The sequence below is a fragment of the Ahaetulla prasina genome, chromosome 1 (genome assembly GCF_028640845.1).
Source record: "Ahaetulla prasina isolate Xishuangbanna chromosome 1, ASM2864084v1, whole genome shotgun sequence".
Lineage (NCBI taxonomy): Eukaryota > Metazoa > Chordata > Lepidosauria > Squamata > Colubridae > Ahaetulla > Ahaetulla prasina.
The window spans coordinates 236,070,741-236,095,833 of record NC_080539.1 but is presented as its reverse complement, the minus strand read 5'-3'; the positions used below and the strand labels follow the sequence as shown (position 1 = coordinate 236,095,833).

The 25,093-nt window shown below is 37.7% G+C and overlaps 1 protein-coding gene across 1 annotated transcript in view; it reads right to left on the bottom strand.

The window, feature by feature from the left end:
* The window catches only part of LOC131203454 (low-density lipoprotein receptor-related protein 1B-like), a 298,673-nt gene that overhangs the window by 21,411 nt on the left and 252,169 nt on the right, over window positions 1–25,093 (bottom strand). The window contains exons 8-10 of the mRNA XM_058193741.1: window positions 20,992–21,163; window positions 5,052–5,195; window positions 3,865–4,101 (exon numbers count right to left, since the gene is read on the bottom strand). Coding sequence (XP_058049724.1) covers window positions 3,865–4,101; window positions 5,052–5,195; window positions 20,992–21,163 — 553 coding nt within the window. The remainder of the gene's footprint in view (window positions 1–3,864; window positions 4,102–5,051; window positions 5,196–20,991; window positions 21,164–25,093) is intronic.

Sequence of the window (25,093 nt, the reverse complement as noted above, 5' to 3'; positions counted from 1 at the left end):
CAAAATGGTCAACAATAACAAGATAAAGCTAATACATACTTTATAAAAGCCTAAGCAAATAGTAACCATAATCTTAATCTGACTATAATCATAATATTCATGATACTGAATATTTAAAGTGACCACTTATAAGGTACAAATAACTTTGAACTTATTGTCCGCAGTATGAATCAAGAGGCAAGCCTTTGAAGCAAGAAATGTACAAAAGTGAAAGTGGTTAATGACAGCAATGCTGAATCTAGAATAATTCCTTATAATGGAACCAAGTTGTACTCTTGATAATTTTCTGGAATGGTGTGGATTGCAATGCTATGTACGGCTTGCAATGACGTGTTTTTTCAACATTTATTTATTTGATTTATATCCAGCCTTTTCTTTCAAGAGTTTAAGGTAGCATGAAGAATGGTTCAAATACTTTGCTGGCATAGCCTATCTAAAGGCAATGGAGAATCATTAATTATCTCTGACTAGTTTCTTTTATCTTGATACAAAATATCCCGGCAATAAAACAATAACAGTGCCAAAACATATGCATTATAAATGAATGAAAGCTTATTATGGTAAGTAAATTAACAGTATTTGATGGATAATATCATGTTACTGCAAAGAATTACATTGATCATATCTGTTGGGGAATAAACCTATGTTTAGCGTATCTAAAATAACTATTACATATATGTGTATATGTGCATGTGTATATATATGTATATATTGTATGTGCATGCATATCTATATTAAAAAAACTAAGCAAGACAGGGAGCACAGCTAGATCGTTAGAATAACAGCTTTTTAGAATAACAGTTCATCATGCATTTCCAATTAAAATCTTCTATTTTCATTTGTTTCTATATTTTTTTTATTGAGTAGCATCAAAGATGACATTTTCAAGAGTAATTAAACATGTTAGGTACTGCAATGTATTTAGCAGAAAACCAGCCCACTTCCCAACATGGATGATTAATTTGTTGTTTTGCTTTTGAACTTTGAAAGAAAATTGTAATATAAACTGTGCAACATTGTGCAAAAACAAAATTACATATTGAAACTTCATATTCCTCACTCATTGCACATAATTGCTTTTCTAGTATTCCATCATAACCAAGGACACACTCTTATAGGTTTTAAAGAAGGAAAGAAGAGATGCATTGTAACATTACAGTTAAAAACTAAGGAAACATCTAGATCTACTTCGTAAGAGAATATAAATGATTTAAGAAGTACTACAGAAAGAGGAAGAATTCTTATTCTCCATATGAAATTACAATTAATGTTAAGGAATAAAGAAGAAAATCTCTCTTGACAAAGTTGTTGAATATGAACTGGGAGTGCAAAATTCCCCAAAATTTTATTTCTATATATTACAAGGGAAGGGTGAAAACCACATACACACACAAAAATGCAACAGCTATTTCTGTCCCTAGGTATTTGATAAAGTATTCCCAAATGATTATCACAGCCAATTACTAGATCATAAAGAGTTTAGAGTGATTTGCAATTTAGTTTGCAATAAAAAAAACTAAGAAATAAAAGGAAGTTTAAACAAAGCAAAAGTAAAATAGAACAATAAAACAACCAAGGAAAAAGAAAACAAAGAAAACACACACACACACACACACACACACCTAGTTAAAAAAAAAGATGGGAAAGTGGGGACCAGAGAATAGGGCTATCAATCTAGCAGCCACCTCCAGTGTAGAACTCCCCCATCGGGTCCCCAGGCCAGTTTGCAAAGCGAAGTCTTATGAAATGATTGGAAGTTGGGAGCAGATCTTATCCCAGAGAGCATGATGTCTATGGAGATTCTCAGTCATTCAGGTGATGGTTGTCCCAAAGCTATTTTTTTCAAGAGGCAATTGGATTTCATTTTTTCTCTGAAGATATTTCACTTCTTATCCAAGAAGCTTCTTCAGCTCTGACTGGATGGTGAGGAATGGAAGGATTTATACTCCTTGCAGACAGATGGTCATTTGCATCCTTTTAACAAATTGTTAAGGCCACCTGGATGTTTATCTGTGTCATCAGGATCACCTGAATGGTGTAAATTGGGGTAGAGCTTTCTTGGAACTGATATAGATTGGAGATAGAGGATGTTGTATCCCTCCCCCTCTGTTGAGAGAGGGCTGTTCAATTTTGACACAGATGGCCTCTTTAACCCCTCTTTCAAACCAGCGATCCTCTCTGTCCAAAATATAGAAGTTCTTCTCTTCAAAAGATTGGCCTGTGTCTTTTAAATGCAGAGGGACTGCTGAATCTAGTCCTGATGTGTTTGTTCTCCTATGCTGTGCTATGCATTTATAAAGTGGTTGTTTCGTTTCCCCAGTGTACAGATCTGCACATGGCTCACTGCATTGTACTGCATATACCATGTTGCTCAGTTTCTGTCTGGGTGTTTATCCCCAAGGATTAATGCCCCGACATCTGTTGCCCAATTTGTTCTGTGGCCACTTGCAGCTGGACGCCATGTGGCACATTGCGCCAGTGCTGCTACTTGTGGCAGGATGCTGCGTGGTGCGTCATGCTGCTGCTGCTGCTTGCGGCAGGAGGCCTCATGGCACCCCACGCCAATGTCACCACTTGTGGCAGGATGCCACGTGCATGCTGCGCCAAGGCCACTGCTCTCACACACAATGGCACACCACACCACAGGCCTCCTGCCATGAGCGGCGGCACCATCACGACACAGCACTTTGCATCCTGCTGCAAGTGGCAGCACTGGTGCGACACACCACACAGCCTCCTGCCATGAGTGGCAGCACCATCATGACACAGCACTTTGCATCCTGCTGCAAGTGGCAGCACTGGTGCGACACACCACACAGCCTCCTGCCGCAAGCAGCTGCAGAAGAAGTCAGGCAGCAGAGGAACAGATGTCAGGGTGTGGGTGGCCTGGCTGCGGTGGTCATAAGGTAAATAAAGACCTGGTGCCTCTTTTGGAGGGGAAAAAAAAGTATAAGACTGTCTTATTTTGGGGGACACATGGTAGGGATATTAAATCTATTCCGATTTCCATTAAATATTGATTTTCCTTGCTTTTTTGATAGTTTTGTAAGATTTCTTCAGCACAATTGAAAAATTATTTTATGATAAATGCAATGAAAGGGGTAATAAAACAGAAATATTGAGAAAAAACATTAGTACTACACTTCCTCTTCTCGGGCTAAGCTATGAATGTCCAAATTAAAGTATGGATGGGGTAAATTGGCTTGAATATGGCAGAAACCTGACATAGCAAGGCTAAGTTAAATTCTTTATCTTAAACTAGAGTGGCACAGTTAACTGTTTGAAAGTGCTATTTTCCCCTTAAACCCACAGCATTTCTGCTTCCTTCTGTCCTTGTCAGGTTCCAAAATCTTCTTTGATTGTGCTTTATGCACTGAACCTGAGCAGATGCTGGTTGTTGGTATAACTGACATCCCTACCCTTAGAATTGCTGGCCTCTGGCTTTTCTTTCACAGCTGGGAAAGAATGAAGGAATGTTGATGGTATCATGTAGGCTTTAAACTTCTTCTGAAAGTGGTGAAGATGTTTAAATAATTGATTGACTTTCCTTTGGTTAGTACCAAAATATCACTTCTGCTAAGAATATCCTGAAATTATCTCCATTGGTTGTATATGTTAAAAATGCAGACTATTTTAACTCCCAGCTACACAGTAATATATAATCAAAACATTCTGGGCAACAATGATCCTGCAGTCATGAAATCTTAAATCTGAAATATTTCAGAGTTCTGAAAGAAAAAATCTGAAAACTTTCAGAGTTTTAAAATAAATAAGCAAACTTAACTTGATGCCTGTTCTTGAAAATGCTTGAGTGAAATTTTCAGTTTCCAATATTCTGTTGAAATCTTTCCATGCATTACTTACCATCCTTCAGGATTGTTTCACGGCCAGAGCCATCAACTTTTTGACGTCCTATCAAGAAACTGGTAGTGTCTGCAAAGTATATGTAATTGGTTTCAGCATGATAATCCAAAGCTCGAGGATTGACCAAATTTTCTATAGGGATCATATGTTCATCAGCTATTTTGGTATTTAGATCCATTCCTTGTATGATGCCTGGACGTCCTTTCCCATAAAACAGGAACAATTCATTCTTTAGTCCTATATAAAAAAATATTAAAAACTTAAATCACAAATCTTTCAGAATTTATTTACACTAAAAACAAAATCTGCTTTTTGCACTAACATGCACTATTGTTAGTGCAAAATGGACTTGTATAATGCTGTATAAAAATGGATCAATTGTTTGCTATTAACGTAATAATACTGTAAAGTTCAACAAAGACACAATTTAATTTTCATTTTTAAACTCAAAAACTAAAGCAAAATATCACAAAGTAATGACTATATTTTTTATCTGTATATGTATAAATAAATACTTATATATTCAATTACTTTCTTCTTAAACATATTGCAACTTTGTAATCAATATTTAATCTTTTTTGTAATTTTTTAAAAAAAATTTGGATTCAGTTAAAAATTGTAAATAAAATTTTGGCTATATAACTTGCTTTATGGTCATTTTTGTATAGGTTCACACAAATATCAGGATATTTAATGCAAATTTATGATAAGACTCAACTAACATCAAAATGTCAAGGAAAGGAAATTTCTGAAAAAATATTTGAATATTATATTTTAATACAAATAATATGCTGTGGTTGGATCTGGGTCAACATGATTTCTATAACACTCCAAAATGAGCGCAACAGTTGGGGGAGGATTTGGTAATACTATCCTGTAGGAGAAAAAATAAGAATAAATAATGAAACATGTCCCTGCTGCTACAAGATTCAGTCCATACCAAAAAGGTGATTGTTTAATGTGGTAACAATATACTGCTGAACACATTCCATCAGCTAACATTTAGCTCATGCAACTGGTATTACTATTTTATTTAATATAGATAATTAATTGTATTAAATTATATAATTATATATATATAATTATATTTTAATTATATTAAAAATAATATTATTTTATTTAATATAGATAATTCTACTCTGAACACAAATTCTTTCTGGTAAAGTGTTTGATATCAGAAAACATACTTTTGCATGTTCTGCCATCACTTCCCAAGACAAAGCCCATCCGGCAGCGACAAGTCCTGCTTTTATAACTGCTGCTAAGCAAACAGATGTGTGAACATCTACCTGGCCTTCCATGCTGATCTAGTTCACACGCATGGCTTCTTACTGGAAAAGATAAAAAGAACAAGTTGGAAATTCTTTAGGAAAAAAAAAGATGATCAAACTCCATAAGGCAAAAGATAAACCTGAACGTTACAATGTCTTATTCATACTCAATAAGAAGTATTAAAACAGTTATTATTTTTAAAAATACTACAGAACAATGTTTATTTTATAGGAGGACACAGACATAATTTTTATTTTAAACATACAAAAAGGTGATGCATAAAAATATTATGGTGATAAACTCTGACATCTCCTTCCACTTATGACTGTAACTTTGTTGCCTGTATCCTTACTATTTATACTGATATTGATTGTTTCCTGATTGCTTATTTGTAGCCTATGACTATCATTAAGTGTTGTAAGTGTTATACCTTGATGAAGGTATCTTTTCTTTTATGTACACTGAGAACATATGCACCAAGCAAATTCCTTGTGTGTCCAATCACACTTGGCCAATAAAATTCTATGCTATGCTATGCTATGCTATGCTATGCTATGCTATGCTATGCTATGCTATGCTATGCTATGCTATGCTATGCTATGCTATGCTATATAACCAGGGCTGGGCTGCTGGGGTTTTGCAGAGGTTCAGGAGAACCTGTAGCTAAGATTCTGTGTAGTTTGGAGAACCCCCAAATCCCACTCCTGGCTGGCCCCGCTCCCCACCCCACCCCTCCGTAGCCATTTTGGATGCAGGTAAGTGCAGGGTGCACATGGAGGCTTGGGGAGGGGAAAAATGGGCCTACTGGAAGTTTGGGAAGGACAGAAATGGGCCCGTTTCTGACCTCCAGTGGGCCTCCTGAGCCTGGGGAATCCGTTTTCCCCCTCCCAGAGACTTAAGGCTGGGGAGGGCAAAAACGGCCCCCTGCCATGGTCACGCCCACCCAGCAACCAGGCAGTTAACCCCTTGCCAAAAATTTTAAAGCCCACCCCTGCATATAACCAATATGTTTTAATGGTAAATCAGAAATGCCTTGGGAGATTGGGGTGGGTGGGTAAGATAATGCTTAGGGAATGGTCAGATAAGAGAGGGCATCACCTCCAGCTACATAAATGGACAGAGAAAGAGATTCAGAAGGGACCATCCCTAACTCCTCAGGTTTAAGAGAGACCCCAGGAGATTTGCAAGATTCTGTTAAAATAGGTTTACAATAAAGTATTGTTGGCCATCTGGTCATATTTCCTGTCTGGTCTGCCTGGGAAGGCTAACAATATACATGTATTATAAGTTCCTGTAGTTACTGTTGTTAAGTCACTTGATTTTCAAAAATGCTTCAGCATTATTTGGAAGAAGTGACTGGGATTATGCACAAATGCGAACTCGGCAACGTCTGTAAAAATCTGGAAAAAGATGTTACTGCTTTAAGGAATCAACACATTCAAACAATTATTCAAGCAGCAGTGCTATTTTTCTGGGATAAGGGAATGTGGGAAAAAAGTCATGTGCATTTTAGTGCAGTAGAAAGATATATGTCTCTGCAAGATCAAGATCTGGATCCTTTGTTTAGAAACATTTCCAAAAAGTGTGTAGCCCTAATATGTACATATCTCAGGGTTTTTTCATTGTTGCATTAATGCAAAAGAAGAGACTATTGTTTTAATTGTTTAATGACAGTCATAACAATATTAAATGCATATTAAAAAGATGATGACAATGCTAATAGTAGTACATGAAGTCAAAAATTACATCTACACTATGATCTGAGAGAAAAGGAGGAAGAAAGAACATTACAAAAGGGTCAGAAAATTCTTCTTAAAGAGAATTGTAAATTTAGAATTTAGTTATTGATACCAACCAAAAGTTTGGGATAACTTGGAGTGGAGCAGCTGTTCAAGCAAAGCCCACCATTGCTATTGAGTAGTGATTCTATATCCTATTGCTACAGGGGGGAAAAAACCAACCCTAATTTTCTGCAGCTTTTATCAGTTCTTGTGCCCTTCTAGGATTGGGGTTACTGAAGAAAGTGAATAAATTGGAAGGTAGTTGGAAGGTTACAGATTACAGATTACAGATTAGGAACAACTGAAGATATCTGCTACATTCTTAATCATGTCAAGACACTCATTAAAAAAAACTTATTAAAAAGAAACCAAGAAATTCTATTACATGCCATAGAGAGATCAAATTACATGACCAGACCTTGCACTCCATCTAATTTAAAAGGGGGAATGAATTCTAATGAAAAACCAACACTTTGAATTTGGTAGCACAGATCCTTGCACAATTTCTCAATCTTTCCCATCAGAAGATGAAATTTGCACAGTTTGATATCTGACATAAGTCTCATCCTAAATCCAAATTTAAACCTTTTAGTAGCTAAATTTGACTGGCTGGAAGTAGGCCTGTTTCAGAATGGAGAAAGAGAGTAGGATTCTGAATAGCTCAAGACATGAAATTAGTATTTTATGAAGAATATACATTACTAATCTTGTTCTAGAAAAGAAAACAGGGAACCAATCTTCCTTTTACTAACTGGAAAAAAATGGCTGAATTTGTTAACCTTTTGTGCAACGACATTTTAGGCACCAACAATATCCCATTATTATTATTTTAAATTTGGATGAGACACTTTTAAGAGCAAATCAACTTTCAAGTGAAGAAGTTAGTTAATGGTATGTGGAGGCTTGTTCAAATGTAATACAAATAAATTCTTAAGAACTTATCCAATGAAGACCAAAACTTCTCACTTTTCACAATTACTACTAAATTTGCAATCCAATCAGTCATAAAGAAAACCACTATTGCCATCATAAGTAATAATCATTTCCTTTCAAATATTTTCATATTCTGACTGGAACAAAGCACCTTCTTCTCAGCTCTGAGACCTAAATGTCACCTAAACAACATGTTTGTTTTTTCCAACAAAAAAAAATGTTTTGTTTTTTCCAGATGCTCTGATAATCCATCAAACTGGCCAGTTAATGGCAGATCCACCAAGCAGGTGAAATTATTTAAATAGATTAGTACTCAATTTCAATCCTCCACTTGCTGGTGTTGTCGTGAATTGCTTTGTGTTAGATGGGCAGCTACACAAATGTGTGAAATAAATGAATTAAAAATGAAAAATGAGGTCTATAATTAACATAATAGAAAGAAATGTATTAAAAGACTATCCAGACTTCAGAGAGCTAAAACCCATACAATAGAGAAAGATAATGAGATCAAATAGATAAAAATAAAAATCAAGGTCTGCAGAAGGATTGTAAAATAATAAAGTTCAAAGAAACAGTGTTTATATTAGTAAATAAGTACTTATTTAAAACTGAATAAATTCTGAATTTGAAAAGTAAAACAGATTTTTTTTGGATAGGGATGTATCCTATCGATATATTCACAACAAAGATGTGTGTATAAATTAATCATAAGTCTGACCAAAGAGAAGTTAATTTAGCAAAAGTAAAAATAGTAATATTAAAAACAAGGGCTGATAAATCATTAAAAAAGTGGGTATTTAATATTCCAAGAAGCATATGCAAATATTCCAAGAAGCATATGCAAATTAGAGTAATCTATGTAATTGTATGCAACATAATGGTAAATGTTTGCTAAAAATGGACTTTCCACCATTGCAAAAGAGTATCGTTTTTTAAACAAGGGTTTTTTAAGGGGGGGGAGGGATTTGACGGGTGGGGGGGAAGACCCGTCAGGGAGGGATCCAGCCCCTGCGCTAGTTCGCGACATCACGCCATCTTGTCTGAAGGCAGGGGAGGACGCCCAGGTTTAGAGGGCTGTTCGATCTGTACGGTAAGTGGGAGAGGCAGATATGGCGGGGAGGGGCCATATCGAGTTGTGGGAGCACGTGTTCGATGTTTGAGAGCGATCACGTGCTCCGCCCTCAGTCCCTACCTGCCTCGGGTGGCCATGATCCTCAGAGCTTGGATCTTCGGCTGATGTTATGTAATGCCCGGTCCGTGGTTAATAAGGCCCCCCTGATCTGTGATCTTATTCAGGGGGGGTCCGCGGACCTCATGGGCATTACGGAGACCTGGTTGGGCCCTGAGGGGGGGGTCCCCCTTGTTCGGATGTGCCCTCCAGGTTTCCGAGCATTTCATCGGCCGAGGGTCCAAGGTAGGGGTGGGGGAGTGGCGGTTGTTATTAAGGAAGATCTAGAGCTGAGGGAGGCCACTGTTCCTCAGATTGCCGGCTGTGAATCCCTCTATGTGCGGTGGGGCTATAGGAATCAGTTGGGCTTGGTGATCGCGTACCTGGCTCCTTGCTGCGTGACCACAGCCCTGCCTGAACTGTTGGAGGTACTGGCTGCTGTGGCGGTTGAGACCCCCAGACTTATAGTCATGGGGGATTTCAACTTGCCATCAGTTGGCTTGTCATCGACGGCAGCTCGGGAGTTCCAGGCTTCCATGACGGCCTTGGACCTGATTCGAGTAAATGATGGCCCTACGCACACAGGGGGAGGCACGCTGGATCTGATTTATATCTCTGGACAGTGGTTAAATGATCTGGTATTAGATGATTTAGTAACAGAACCAATGTCATGGTCGGATCATTTTCTCCTTCGCCTAGACTTCCGAACCGCCATTCACCACCGCAGGGAGACGGAACCTATACGGTGGTTCCATCCCAGGCGCCTGATGGACCCTGAGAGGTTCCAGGCAGGGCTTGGGCCATTCCCTGCGGATCTGGCCCACGGCACGACTGAGGAACTGGTCGTGGCCTGGGAGCGGGCCGGGGCCCTGGACCGTGTCGCGCCTTTGCGGCCTCTGACCCGGCGTAGATCTCGTCCGGCCCCTTGGTTCTCCGAGGGGCTGAGGGAGATGAAACGCCGGAGAAGATGCCTAGAGAGCACCTGGAGGTCCAGTCGCCCGGTTGATCGGACACTAGTTAGGACCTATTCTAGGACCTACCTAGTGGCAATGAGGGAAGCGAGGCGCCCACGCCCACCCTCATTGCGTCGGCAGATAACCGCCCGGCCGCCCTGTTTGGGTGACCCGCTCTCTCCTACATCAGGAGGTGCGGGATGACCCTTGCAGGGACGAGCCGAGGAGTTTAGTGGTTATCTATACGATAAAATCGCTCAGCTGAGGGACGGTCTGGACCGAAATTGCGATGATCCAAGCGAGGGAGAGGAGGCACGACTTGTTGAGCACATTTGGGATGAGTTTGACCCTGTGGCTCCCGAGGACGTGGACAGGTTGTTGGGGAGGCTTCACGGCACGACATGTTTACTGGACCCGTGCCCTTCCTGGCTGGTACTGGCCACTCAGGCGGTGACACGAGGCTGGCTCCAGAGGATTATCAACGCTTTGTTGGAAGGGTTTTCCCTGGCGCCTTGAAAGAGGCGGTGGTGAGACCCCTCCTTAAGAAGCCCTCTTTGGACCCAGCTATTTTGGGTAATTATCGTCCAGTCTCCAACCTTCGCTTTGTTGCGAAGGTTGTAGAGAGTGCCGTGGCGCGACAGCTGCCCCAACACCTGGATGAAGATGTCTATCTAGACCTGTTCCAGTCCGGCTTCCGACCCGGATACAGCACGGAGACAGCTTTGGTCGCGTTGGTGGATGATCTCTGGAGGGCCAGGGACAGGGGATATTCCTCTGCCCTGGTCCTAGTAGACCTCTCAGCGGCATTCGATACCATCGATCATGGTATCCTGCTGCGCTGGTTGGGGGGATTGGGAGTGGGAGGCACCGTATATCGGTGGTTCTCCTCCTATCTCTCCGACCGGACGCAGACGGTGTTGACAGGGGGGCAGAGGTCGACCGCGAGGGGCCTCACTTGTGGGGTCCCACAGGGGTCGATTCTCTCGCCCCTGCTGTTCAACATCTACATGAAACCGTTGGGTGAGATCATCAGTGGTTTCGGGGTGAGATACCAGCAGTACGCTGATGACACTCAGCTGTACTTTTCCACCCCGGACCACCCCAATGAAGTTGTTGAAGTGCTGTCCCGGTGTTTGGAAGCTGTACGGGTCTGGATGGGGAGAAACAGGCTCAAGCTTAATCCTCCAAGACGGAGTGGCTGTGGATGCCGGCACCCGATTCAGTCAGCTGCAGCCGCGGCTGGCTGTTGGAGGCGCAGTTACTGGCCCCAAAGGATAGGGTGCGCAACTTGGGTGTCCTCCTGGATGATCGGCTGTCGCTTGAAGATCATTTGACGGCCGCTCCAGGAGGGCCTTCCACCAGGTTCGCCTGGTTCGCAGTTGCGCCTTCCTTGATCGGGATGCCTTATGCACAGTCACTCATGCGCTCGTTACCTCTCGCTTGGATTACTGTAATGCTCTCTACATGGGGCTCCTTGAAGTGCACTCGAGGCTTCAGTTAGTCCAGAATGCAGCTGCGCGGGTTATAGAGGAGCTACGTAGCTCCCATGTAACACCGCCTCCTGCGCAGACTGCACTGGCTGCCTGTGGCCTTCGGGTGCACTTTAAGGTGTTGGTTATGACCTTTAAATCGCTCCATGGCTTAGGACCTGGGTACTTACGGGACCGCCTGCTGTTACCACATGCCTCCCACCGACCCGCACGCCTCCCACCGACCCGTGCGCTCCCATAGAGAGGGACTTCTCAGGGTGCCGTCCGCCAAACAATGTCGGCTGGCGGCCCCAGGAAGGGCCTTCTGTGGGGCTCCCACACTCTGGAACGAGCTTCCCCCGGGTTTACGCCAAATACCTGACCTTCGGACATTTCGTCGCGAACTCAAAACTCATCTTTTTATCCGCGCGGGGCTGGCTTAAATTGGGATTTTAATGTTGAATTTTATTAATTTTAAACGGGTTTTAGTATGGTAAATTTTAATTATTGGGCTAATTTAAATAAGTTTTTTAAATCATATTTTAAATTTGTATATTGTATGTTCGGTTTTATTATGCCTGTACACCGCCCTGAGTCCTTCGGGAGAAGGGCGGTATAAAAATCAAATAAAATAAAATAAATAAAAATAAAATAATAAATAAAATAAATAATAAATAAATCATCTAATAATAAAAGGAAAGAACAATGCAGCTAATTTGCTGGAACTCATGCAACCTACAGCAAACAAGATGCATGCATAATAATAATTTTAAAAAATCCTGAAAAATGGTTTGGACATATAGATGTTCTCTGAATAAAAAAATAAATGATGAGGATTTAACAATTAGGTTGAAATTTGTTCCCACAATAAAAAAAAAATAGAATTGAAGTATAACTTTTTTCTCAAATGAAACAGTTTTCTGAGGATTGAATTCAAACAGCCCTTAGAGCTTATTTTTTCTGACCTTTGTTTTCCCAAGCCACTAAAAGAAGAACGGTAAAAGCTACCTGGTAACATTAATAGACTGTCACTCAAAGTATATACTTGCACCTATCTCTTCACAAATAAAACCATACTATTTGAGAAATTCAAACTATGAATTTACTTATGTAAAAAAAAGCAACTCTGACAGAAAAATAGAGATTTAGGTATGAGTGGGAGAGATATTTGCAACCACGAGTTTGAAAAATACATGAATAAGAAGGCATAAAACATGAAAATGCTCACATTAAGTTATATTCCTGAGCCAAACAAAAAACAAAAAACAAGTTGCAGTAAGAAAGCATCAAAGCCTATTGAGGTTAGCTGATACAGAGTTATTTGACTATTGGGGGGGGGGGAGAGAGAGAGAGAGAGAGAGAAGAAAAACTTAACACAGATACAGTTCTGCAAACTGTCTACCAATGCAAACTAGAAATAAAATCCACATGAGTTATAGAATGGGAGAAACTCAAATATGTCACAGCTAAAATTATTTGGATGAAAAGCTAATGCATATATGCCTAAAAAAGAAAGTAAATTGCAGAACTCAATTAGAAATAGTCCTGGAGTGTTAAATAGAAACAAACAGGTACAAAGTTTTGGATTTAAAAAACTGAAAAAGTAAAAAAAAAACAAAAAACCAACAACCACCATGTAGTTTTTAATGAAGAAAACAGGATATTCCCCCAGAGAGCAATAATATTTAAATACAAATGAACGCTTAGTTTTACCAATAGCATCTAAGGAGGAGGAAGAGGACACTCAGATGGGATTACTGAAAAAGAATCTGAGAAAACTAAAAGAAAAAAATAGTGTCTGATTCAGAACTGGCTGTTGACACATACCGTAGTTAGACCCAGATCTAGAATTAACATTTCAAAGATCTAAGAAAATAATCCACGTTCTGCTTCTCAGTTACAGCAGAGGAGATAATCTAAAATAATCTGCTACTCAGCTACAGCGAAGAATATGCCTTATTCGAATTCATGGAAAGAAGCATAGGGACTGTCAATAGCAAAGGCGCAGACATAAAGGAAAGCTGAAATGAAATCCTTGTAAAAAACAACAACAACAACAACCCCCCAAATATGGATTCTAAATGAACTACCAAAAGGCAAGAAAATCACAGGGTCTAAAGCAGTGGTGGTATTCAATTTTTTTCCTACCGGTTCTGTGGGTGTGGCTTGGTGGGGGGGAATCATGTGACTGAGTGGGCATGGCCAACTTGACATCACTCATGGCCACTCAGTCACATGACCCTCCCACCAAACCACTCCCACAGAACCCAGTAGGAAAAAAAATTGAATTTACAGCTATTGCAGCTTTTCATTCTATCTATTTTCTGCCCAGGCCTGGCCTAATCTGTCAAAGGCCTCCTCCTGCATGACGCCCGCTCTCCCTTCGCCAGTTGCACATGTTGCCCTGTTTCCCCTCTATCAGAGGCCCTGGCCCTAGCCCCATTTTCTTCCCCATGACTGCCTCTATCTTTGGGCTTACCTTCCTCCTGCAGCAGCTGGTGGCAGAAGGAAAGGCAAGCTCTCTTTTTCAAAGAGCAAAAACAAACATGGTGTCCCTATCATCTGCAGAGACTGAATGCTGTGCTATGAAACAAACATTCAGAGAACTTGCCTGTCTGCTACAGATCAGGAAGGAGGGAAGCAGAGACATCATCATCCTCAGCAACAATAACAATAACAAACATAATAACACCGAGAAGAAATGGATGAAAGAGGCACTAGTTTTATCTCCCTGCTACAACTGAAAATAATTTGATCATTTGAAACTACACCGTTCTACCCATGAGGCTTTTTAAAAGAAAGGGAAAACAGTAGAGATTAACAAGATTTTAGAGCAAACATTAATACTCTGAGGATTAGGAAAACATTTCCTTTTTATGGTTGTTGTAAAGCAGGGATATACAAAAGGTTAATCAGGATCTGTGGGTTGATTGCCTCGTGATTTGTGATATAGATTGGCAAAGGTTTCCAATTCCCAACTGCCACATAGCAACACCAGTTAAAAACAAGGACTGATTTTTTATGTAAAATAGCCTGAGATCTTGCTTCTAACATTGATCACTATTTGTGCCCAGAAGTATTCTGTACAGGGACCTTAATTCTCAGTGTATGATTGCCTGCCTAAATCATATATTTTTCATCTGTTTGACAGATTTCATAATTCTACTAAAATCAGGGAAGTCTTGCAACACTGAAACCTGCACAATCGTGTTTTAATGGAATATTTCTATTTCAGGAATATGCTGAGTAAAGTTGTTTAATAAGCAAATTATTTTAATGTGATAAAATGATTATTTAGAACTCATAAAATTATGGATGGAATTGTTTCCCCTCCTGGAAATAATCATAATATCCAGTACAAGGCATTTTGTAAAATAAACATATTTTAACTAAATATAATAACATCAAAACACATGCACACCAAGCTTGACAATTAAAAAATGTCATGACTCTACTCATTCATAATAACAAGCAACAGCAATTAAACAAACATAATTCCACAGTTTTGCAATATCACTAGAGAGACCAACCCAAATGATATAAAGAAATACAAGATTTTAAATTTTCCAGAAATCTTCTATGACTACAGTACCACAGAAATAATATGATAGGGTTGTGGCATAAATACTTGAATAAAATAAAATAAATAGAAGCTAGATAGGGAATGCAGTACACATTGACTTATGAATTCAGATATTCAGATCAGATTAACTGGAGCCTATGATAATATATGTGATTGCTGATAGTCTGGCTGAAAGTCTAGCTATTATTCTTGAAAAATTTTGGAATATCAGAAAATTAGGATTGACAAAGGTCTCTTAAAAATAGAAGAGAAAGATGCCAAGGAAGAATAAATCAGTCAATCTGCATAGAAGATTCTAGAGAAGATGATAAAATAATCAGTCCCAAGCAATATTTCTTAGAGGTTAGCATGGATTTATAAAGAATAAGTTGTGTCATTTTTTAAAAAAAGGCCTAATAGATTGAGGGAATACTATGGACATAATATAACTTGAATTATATTGGTAAAATACATGACCAAAAATCTATGTGTTGCTTCCAAAAGTGGCAAAGAGAAACAATATGATATAAGAATAGCTATTACATACAAAAGGGGGAAATATAAACTGGATCTTTGATTAGAAAAGGGAGGTCAGTCCATTCTTTGCATAGAATTGGTGAAAAAAAGAAACAAAGAGTTTAGAATTTTGAGTACAACACTTGTTTTGGAGAAAGAAAAACAATGCCCATTAGAATCCTTGATAGTGAAATTGCAATTCTTGGCTTCTACTACTACAGTTGTATAATTGGTTTCCCTGCACTTGCTGGGTGATCTCTAGAAATACCATGGCTCAATACTATGCAAATGCTTTGAATCAGGGCCGTGTTGTTAAAGTTATTGAAGCACCTGTGGTTTTTTCTAAAGTTTCAGGAATTGCTTTGCAAGGTGGTCTCAGTTGTCCTCAACAGTGAAATTAGTCATTATGCCTGCTGCTTAAAGAGCAATTACATGCATCTTGAAAAAGAAGCAAAGCTTCTCTGAGTAGCAAAGCATCTCGTTTGAAGGATGTGCCCAATCTTACCATACAACATTTGCATGTTGATTAAGTATGTGTTGGATGTCAAGTACTAAAGTAGACTGAGAACTGGCTTGAAAACAGTGCTCAATAATCCTCACCAAACTACAGTGAGAGATACCAAGTGAGATACAATGAAATTTGGCACCGGACTTGGTACTCATCAAGTTTTTTTTTATTTAGTTCGATGTTAGAAACAGAGAGAAAGTTGATCTCAGATGATATAAAATTAGAGAGATAGTTAATACTCTAGAACAGTGGTAGTCAACCTAGTCCCTACCATCCACTAGTGGGCGTTCCAGCTTTCATGGTGGGCGGTAGGGGTTTTATCCGATACTGAAGCACTTTCTTTTTTTAAAATTTAATTGATTTTTTAAAAAAATTTCATAGCATTATTTAAAAACATTTTTATTAGGTTTTCATAAAATTCCCTGTGACAATTTAAATTTCTGAAAATATATTATTTGTATCGCCCGCACATAAGTTTAATTCAAAAGTTACGTAAGTGAAACTAAATGGCGTTATAGTGCGACCGCAAACAAAAGAGCCTCTGTGGAACCAGTGGGTGGTTAGAAAATTTTACTACTTACAGATATACAAAAGTGGGCGATAGGTATAAAACGGTTGACTACCCCTGCTGTAGAAGATAGAAAGAAAATTCAAAATAATATTGATAAATTAGGGAAGCAGGCTAAAAATGACAAAGGCAATTGAAATGTTCTTCATAAGAAAGACATATCAAATGCTTCAAAATAGGAGTGGAAACCCCAATTAATCCATGTGAAAAGAAACCTGGAGTTCTAATTGTTCACAAAATTAGTATGATTGATCAGTGTGGTGTAACTGCTAAAAAAAATCAAATGCAATTTTAGAACATATTAACTGAAATGTAATTTCCAAATCAAATCAAATAATAAAAAAACTGGTTCCAACCAACTGTACATTCTTTGCTCTTGGTGAATTAAGCAATGCTATGGTAACCCTATGCAGATATCTGTGAGCATCTTGATGTAGAACAACAAGCTACATCATTCTACTGATGGAATACCACCAGAGACGGTGTAGTCTTAGAATCAGGGCCCCTCAATGACATTTCCTGCATTGCCCACATTGTGGAATCTTCTCCCCTCATAGATGAAATTAGCTTCATTGCCCAGGCCTAGGGACCCCAAGGATTGGGTGAACTTGTGAGATGGCTCTGTTATTATCATCCAGCCATCTATTATTCTCTTTTGTTACTTCTGCTTTTATAGTTATTATTTTTTTAATAATTACATAGTGGTTTCAGTTAATGATTGTTTTATATTTATTATTTTAGAGGATTGCTGTAGTTTCCCAGAGTCACTTTTTGTCACATGGGTGACCATATAAATTTATCTACCATGTTTCCCTGAAAATAAGACCCTGTCTTATATTTTTTTAAACCCCGAAATAAGCACTTGGCCTTATTTTCAGGGAGGTCTTATTATTTTGGGGTGTATGGAGCAAGACGGGGTTTCTCTTGCTGTCTTACCTGATTTACAGCTCCCTAACCCTAACCAGAGGAAATGGCAGGGACCAGCTGTGCATGCATTTAAATATTTTCATGGAGGGCTTATTTTAGCACATGCATTCAAAAGCCTGATTGGTCTTATTATCTGGGGAAGTCTTATTTTTGGGGAAACACAATAAATTTATAAATTTAGAATGAATGAATGAATGGATGGATGGATGATGAATGTAAGGATAGTTTAGAATTTATATCCCCAAAAATAAAGAGAACAAGTTTCTCAGATTTTAATTTCTAAAGAATAATTTCTAAAGCAATATAATGAATGGGGATGCATGCATAACCTATTCCATGGGTTTCAGTTATGAAAGAATCAAAGAAAATGTCAGTTTCATCTGTCATCAACTGTAACCTGTCAATCTAGATGATAGGCTGTGACAATTCAAGCCTGGAAAATGACTTTCTTTGCAGCCAATCAAAAGTGGGAAGGTTTACTCCTTAGGTACGTTTTTTTAAAAAGAAGGGTGCACTTCCTTGTCTTTTCATTTCATGGGAAAAGTGGATGCGTAAATTGCCAAACTGGCTCCAAACAGGTGAGCAGAGCCTTGAGTTTTACCGAGTTGGGGGTCTAGGTAAAATACAATAATCTTGGGATTCGAAAAAGCTATAAGTGTGTTACAGGTTCAGCTCTGTTCTAGGCAAAATTATTTGAATGGTGGTGCCTTTTCTTCTGCCTTTGTTCCAGGTAACTATGCATACATAACCGGCAATGCTAATACCCTCAGAAGACATAGTTATTTTCTTTTTGATTTCCTTTGTCCTTCTGTCTTCTTAGCATCTCTTTAATTATACAATTGTGTATACATAATAAAAGACTTGCATTCTTACTGCTCATATTCTGAAAGGAATGCAGCCACAAGTACATATAAGCAGGTTCTCCTTGGGAGATGTGGAACAGCGAATGAGGATTATGAGGTAAGGCTTAGGAATCCTCAGAAGGGCTAACAAACCATGTCCAGATGAGTGTGTATTTGCAAATATCCTGTAATTCCAAATGATTTATTTTGAAACAGGCAAGGTCAATGTATTTTTCCCCCTCATATTTTCATTTAGATCTTTGCTCCATAATCAAAACACAATAAAAATTAAGCAATACCAGTCAAATATTTCATAGCTATCTCTCTAAATGTTAAATATAATTTTAAATGAATTTTTAATTATGCCACAAGATTCCCCTCTCCCTTTTATGCTTAGCAGTTGCCCTGTTTTCTTAAAACATGCATCCAGGCCACTTTGAAATAAATGTTTCAATAAACCTTATCTTATCTTATCTTATCTTATCTTATCTTATCTTATCTTATCTTATCTTATCTTATCTTATCTTATCTTATAGAACAGAGCAGGACAGAACAGAACAGAAAAGAACAGAACAGAACAGAACAGAATAGAATTTTTTATTGGCCAAGTGTGATTGGACACACAAGGAAATTGTCTTGGTGCATATGCTCTCAGTGTACATAAAAGAAAAGATACGTTCCTCAAGAATTCTAAGGTACAACACTTAACAATAGTCATAGGGTACAAATAAGCAATCAGGAAACAATATCAATATCAATATAAATTGTAAGGATACAAGCAACAAAGTTACTTTGGGAACGAGTAGTGCAGATTTAGTGCAGATAAGATAATATCTTATCTTATCTTATCTTATTCTTATCTTAGCCTAGCCTAGCCTAGCCTAGCCTAGTTTAGCTATGTATATGTACATGTGTGCATATACATATGCATATTTCTCACTGCTCCCTTGCTTTTTCTCTAATTGAATAATGTAATGCTTTGTAACAAAACTATCTTCTGCATAAAAATGGCATATTTATCAATCATTCATCATTCTTGTGCAATTATTCACATCTAATTATTCACAGCAATTCTTTGTGTGTACATTTCTTTGAAAGTTACACCGCAATACAGCCCCTTCGAGGTTAGTAAGTTATAGCAAACGTGTCACAAAAATAACAGCATATTTAATCTCCAATTCTTTATGATCAGTGCAACTTATTTCTGTTCTGGCATTTTCAACTAATGTGGATATTCTAATATGAAGAGACTCTGAGTCAGTTATCTTATTGGATATATTTATGTGCTCGATTGCTCGATTTGCTTGATTTGCCAAAATTTAAGTAGTATCAAATTATATAATAGTAGTCTAATGGAAATTTGAATTATTAAATAAAAATTGTAGATAAGTTCTGTGCTGTTTACATCTCTTTGTGGTACAAAAACTGTCATGCAAAATCATCCATAACTCTGCGAGATGAAATCAGTGACACTTTTCTTTAACTTTTTGTAATGTTAGTATGCCTAAAAAAAAAAAATTGATGAAAGCTCCATTATTTACTTTTTCACAAAATACTGAAAAACTTCAAAGTATCTCCCCTTAAGAAATTGCTATATATATTGCATGCAGAAATAGAATACAAAACCAGGATTAACAAGACATCAACAGGCAGCAAATATCACCTCTGTGAAGAAGCTGAAGTAATAGTGGACCACCTAGTTAGCTGCTGCAAGATCTGACTACAAGCTATGGCATGACAAATAACAACAATGGCACATTCAAAATCTGCAAGAAATACCACCTGCCTCCAAGCAAGAACTAGTGGAACCACAAAATAGATAAAATGATAAAACACGAAGAAGCTAAAGTGCCCTGGGACTTAAGGATTCAAACAGACAAACGTCTGCCACATCACACTCCAGACTTAACAATTGTCAATAAGAAAGACAAAGAAGTCTGAATAGTGGATGCAGCAGTGCCTGGAGATAGCAAAACAGAAAAGAAAGAACTGGAGAAAAACATCATAAAATACAAAGATCTGAAAGTAGAAATAGAACGACTGTGGCAAAAGAAAGCAAAGGTAGTACCAATAGTAATAGGCGCCTTGGGAACAATCCCAAAACAAATGGAACACCACACGAATACCATTGGCACCAACAAAATCATTATCACTCAATTGCAAAAAGCTTTGTTTGGAATGGCTAACATCCTGTGATGATACTATTAACACTATCAAACAACAACATGTACCTATCCCAGGTACTTGGGAAAGAGAGTGGATAAAAATGCCAAACCAAGTCTAAATATCTGACTGATTTTATGACCACTCATAATAATAAATATCTAGTTCGAAACTCAAATCTTTATTTCAATTATAATGTATATGAACATATGAGGTTAAAAGCTTGTTGAAGAAATGAAAGAATCCATAATTCACTACCCAGTCACCAAGTCATACATAATATTATGAATATAAAATTGGATGAACCATTGTGATTTAATTAATCCTTTCGTTAAACCCTGTAAAAATGCATATCTATGCTGAAGAGCAAATATGTTGAACTTCATTAAACCCAAGGTTAACATCCTAATCTTAAATAGCAAATAGAGCATTAAATGATTACAATTAAGATTTCTGGTTGCCTACCTGTTGGCTGTATTCTCTTGTGGTAAACAAGGATATCTTTAGCATTTTCAAGTCTCATTAAGAACTTTGTATCTCTGCTGTTAAATCTGTTAATTTGTATGACACTGAAGTTGTCTGAATTTGTTGCATACAAATAGTCTTCAAATACTGCTAAACTATATAGATGCGTAACCTAAGGGAAAAATACAGACATATATGGTATACATATATAATTATGCAATTTTATCAGTTTCTTTTACTTGAATAGTAATGCAAGGCTGTACATAGAGATTAATAATGGAAGTCATAACTAGAATGTAACTATTGGCTAATGAGGAACTCATTAGGACAGAAAGCAGAGATGAATTTTGCTTTCTTTTCATTTGAACAATGTGCATTTATTTTAAGAAGCTTTGGAATGAGAAATAACATTTGCTATTCTTATAATAAATACCACTAGCGAGAAATCTTGGATTCTCATTTTTTGTTCTAATCCAGACTGCAAGAATGCAAATCTTACAATTATGTTTTGAAAAGAGTGGAAAATTCAATCAGAATTCTGATTGAAAGGATATAGAGATACAATAAGCTAAATTTGAGAAGTATTGCACAATTTTATGCCAATTAAGGATATACGGAATGTATCTTTATTTTTCAGAAGATCATTGAGAGCTTTATGAATGTAAGAATAGAAATTTGTTCTATGTCTACTGATTTACAAAAAGAGTACGATTGAGTGAATAGTTTTAATTAGGGAATATTTTGTGTGACTGTGATATTGAAGCTTAGTTACTGAATGGCTGGCAACTAGTGGCATAAGTGGAAGTAAAAGGGACGCATAATAATAAATGAAATGTTTAGTGAATGTTTCAGTATTTAGCAGGAAGTAAATAAGAATGTCTGCTGTCCCTTTCATTGTTTCATATATTTATGAACAAATGTGTAAGAAGTACTTGTGTTAATGTAAGAGTTATGTGGGTTGAGGTGTATTTATTTATTTATTTATTATTCAAACTTTTATACCGCCCTATCTCCCGAGGGACTCAGGGCGGTTTACAGCCTTATAAAACATAAAATATAATATAAATACATGTTAAAACAACATTTAAAAAACTTATTCCATTAGGCCAAATTTAAAACTATAGTTAAAATACAAAACCCCATTAAAATTAAATTTATAAAAAATCAAACCCTAAGCCAGCCCTGCACGGATAAATATATGTGTCTTAAGCTATGTATGGATATGTGAATAGTTCTGTATGGGAATTTTAGACGTGTGATGCTTAAGAGCAATAATGTGAATGTCCAAGTACTTTTGTCAGTATTATTGGCTAAAAATCCAAATGATCTGAGTGAATGTGAGATACTTTTTCCTATTCTGCTCATATGAAGAGAGAGTTGAATGTTAACAGGAGAAATGTACAAAGAAGTTAAATGCAGCTGGAAATAATTACTTAAGAAGTGAAACAACAAAAAGATCAATAATTAATGGGGGAATATAGATCAGATAAAAGAGCAAATAATCTTCATTTTAAAATGACGGGTGTGATTATGTGGCTTGACCAAATAGAGAAAATGAATGACAATCGAATTACAAAACAAATAGATGAAGAAAGCATCAACAGGTGGAAAGACAGGTGAAAGAAAAAAGTTGGGGTTGGATAAAGTAGATCAGAACCTCAAATAGGAGAAAAATGAGATGTTGAAAATCAAGGTGAAATACTAGTGGATAGATCTGATAGGGGCAAAGATTATTATTTACTATTTCTTACTTCTTTCCTGTACATTGATTCTCTTGCTTACCCCAACAAGGAATGCAAATGGGAAATGAAAGCTGTTCAGGGTCCAACTATATGTTTAATTTAATTTGTGGATAGAAAACTCCACATTCCCAAACCCCAAATCATATGATTGTTTAATATCCCATTTAGGCAGGGGTGATAAGCTACCGGTTCGGATCGGTTTGACCGAACCAGTAGTAATAAAAGCTAGTGGTTTGGGCAAACCAGTAGTAAAAAAATGCTACCAGTTCGGACGAACCGGTATTTTCGATGATCAGCTGTGCTGCGTGATTTATATTTGCTAGAAAGCAGGAAATCATGCTTTCTAGTGAATCTAAATCACGTGGCACAGCTGTTTCCACCCTCGCTGTTCTACTTACCTTAGAAAAGGCTTCTTAAGCCTCCTTTTTCAGATCTGCACAGTAGTGCCTGAGGTGTGCATGTGTGCAAAGTATGTGTTTGGTGCACACTGCGCATGTGCGTGCATAGCAAATGTAGCAGGCTTTGGAGCATTTCACCCCTGCATTTAGGTCACCCTTGATAGTTGACTGTGTATGATCTGCCTGAACATTTCTAATATTCCAGTGTTCATCTTCTCCTTCATCAGTTACTCTCATTTCCTCTCCTTCACCATTTGCTTTTACTGTCAATACATTTTTAACGGTATAATATTTTATTTACCATATTTTATGTATTTATTTACAGGATATTTATGGCTGCCTATCTCATATGGTGATTCCAAGTGGCTCACAACAATCCATAAGCAACCTAGATAAAAACAAACTGCATAGGCAACAGACCAATAATCCTTACAGTTGAAATCCCACCCTAGTCCAGTGCATGGGGAACAGCCAGGTCTTCGTAGACCTCCCAAGGGGCAGGTGGGAGGCTCTTCCAAAGCCATTGGGGCAGCCACCAAGGAGATGTACTTCCAATGACCTGCTACATAGCAACACTTAAGGGAAGGGACCTGGAGTACATCATCCTATCTAACCTAGTAGAAGAGGCAAATCACTTGGCCCTGTGCTATTTAAAGATGAGAACCAGCATATTGAATTATACCAAAAAAGCAATTGAGAGCCAGTACAGCCCATGCAGAAGTGGTGTTGCTCAAGTGCACCCAAAATTGGATGTGCTTCTGCATTATGAACCAGTTGCAGCTTCTGGATGCAGTTCAAGGGCTGCCCTGGGTAGAGAGTATTGTAGTAGGTGGTGACTAATTTTCTTGGTATTAAACTGAAAATCGTATTCCTGTTAATTTAAAACTATTATTCTGCAGACCACTATGAATTAGATGTAGTTTTCTTCCATTTGACAATTCTTCAGGAACTTGAAAACTGCTACCAATCACCAATCAAACATTTCCACGTGTAATTATATCCAATTGCTTTTATCTTTCTTCAAATAGCTAAGTTTCTAATCTCTTGGTCATCTTTGTTTCTCTTATCTGAGTCTATTCTATCTATTCTAGCTTCTCGGGACAATTTAATTTATTTGAATATTGAGCCTCTTCTCATTTAAATTCTAACAGAGAGGAAATAGAAGGTGAGTGAATCCCTTTTCATTAGCATGCTTGTCTATGAGCTGATTGACCCGTCCCTTTTGAAGTTAAGCAATGCTATTTTGAATATAACATAATACAGAAAAAGAAGCTTCATTATTAATTTGACATGATAGTAGTTGTTTTTTAAAATGTTATTTCCTTGAAACATCTTTCCATATTTATTTCCATAAAATAAGATTGCTTATAGAGACAGAGACAGAGAGACGGAGAATGAATAATGCACTGTATTTTGGATTTGTACAATCTTGATGTGTTCAAAAATGAGCATTACTAATATTAATGGATTATCTGTAGATTATCATGGTGAACACCATTTAGATTTTCACATACCTTCAGAAAGTTGAAACCACAACAAAGTTTAACAGGCAACATTAAGAGACCAAAATTCACTATGGCCTAGCACAAGTGGAAATCAAATTTAATCTATAAACTTGACAGAATGCTCACATAATGATTCTTCAATCACTGGAGCAGCTACCTATCTGAAATGGTATAGGGTCTCCTGTTTGAGCAGGGGGTTGCATTAAAAGACCCCCAAGATCCTTTCAAGCTCTATTCTGATCGATTGATTTTTTTTAAAGCATCTTATGGTGCAATGCTATAAATGATGTGGCTAAAACTATTACCATCTGAACATTTATGCATTTGTGTGTATTTGTGTGTGATTTATATGTTAGTGTGTGTGTGTGTGTGTGTGTGTGTGTGTGTGTGTATCCTGAGGTTTTCGCGGGTGTTTGTATGTAGGTCTTTGGTTATTCGGGTTTTCTCCTGCGTAAAA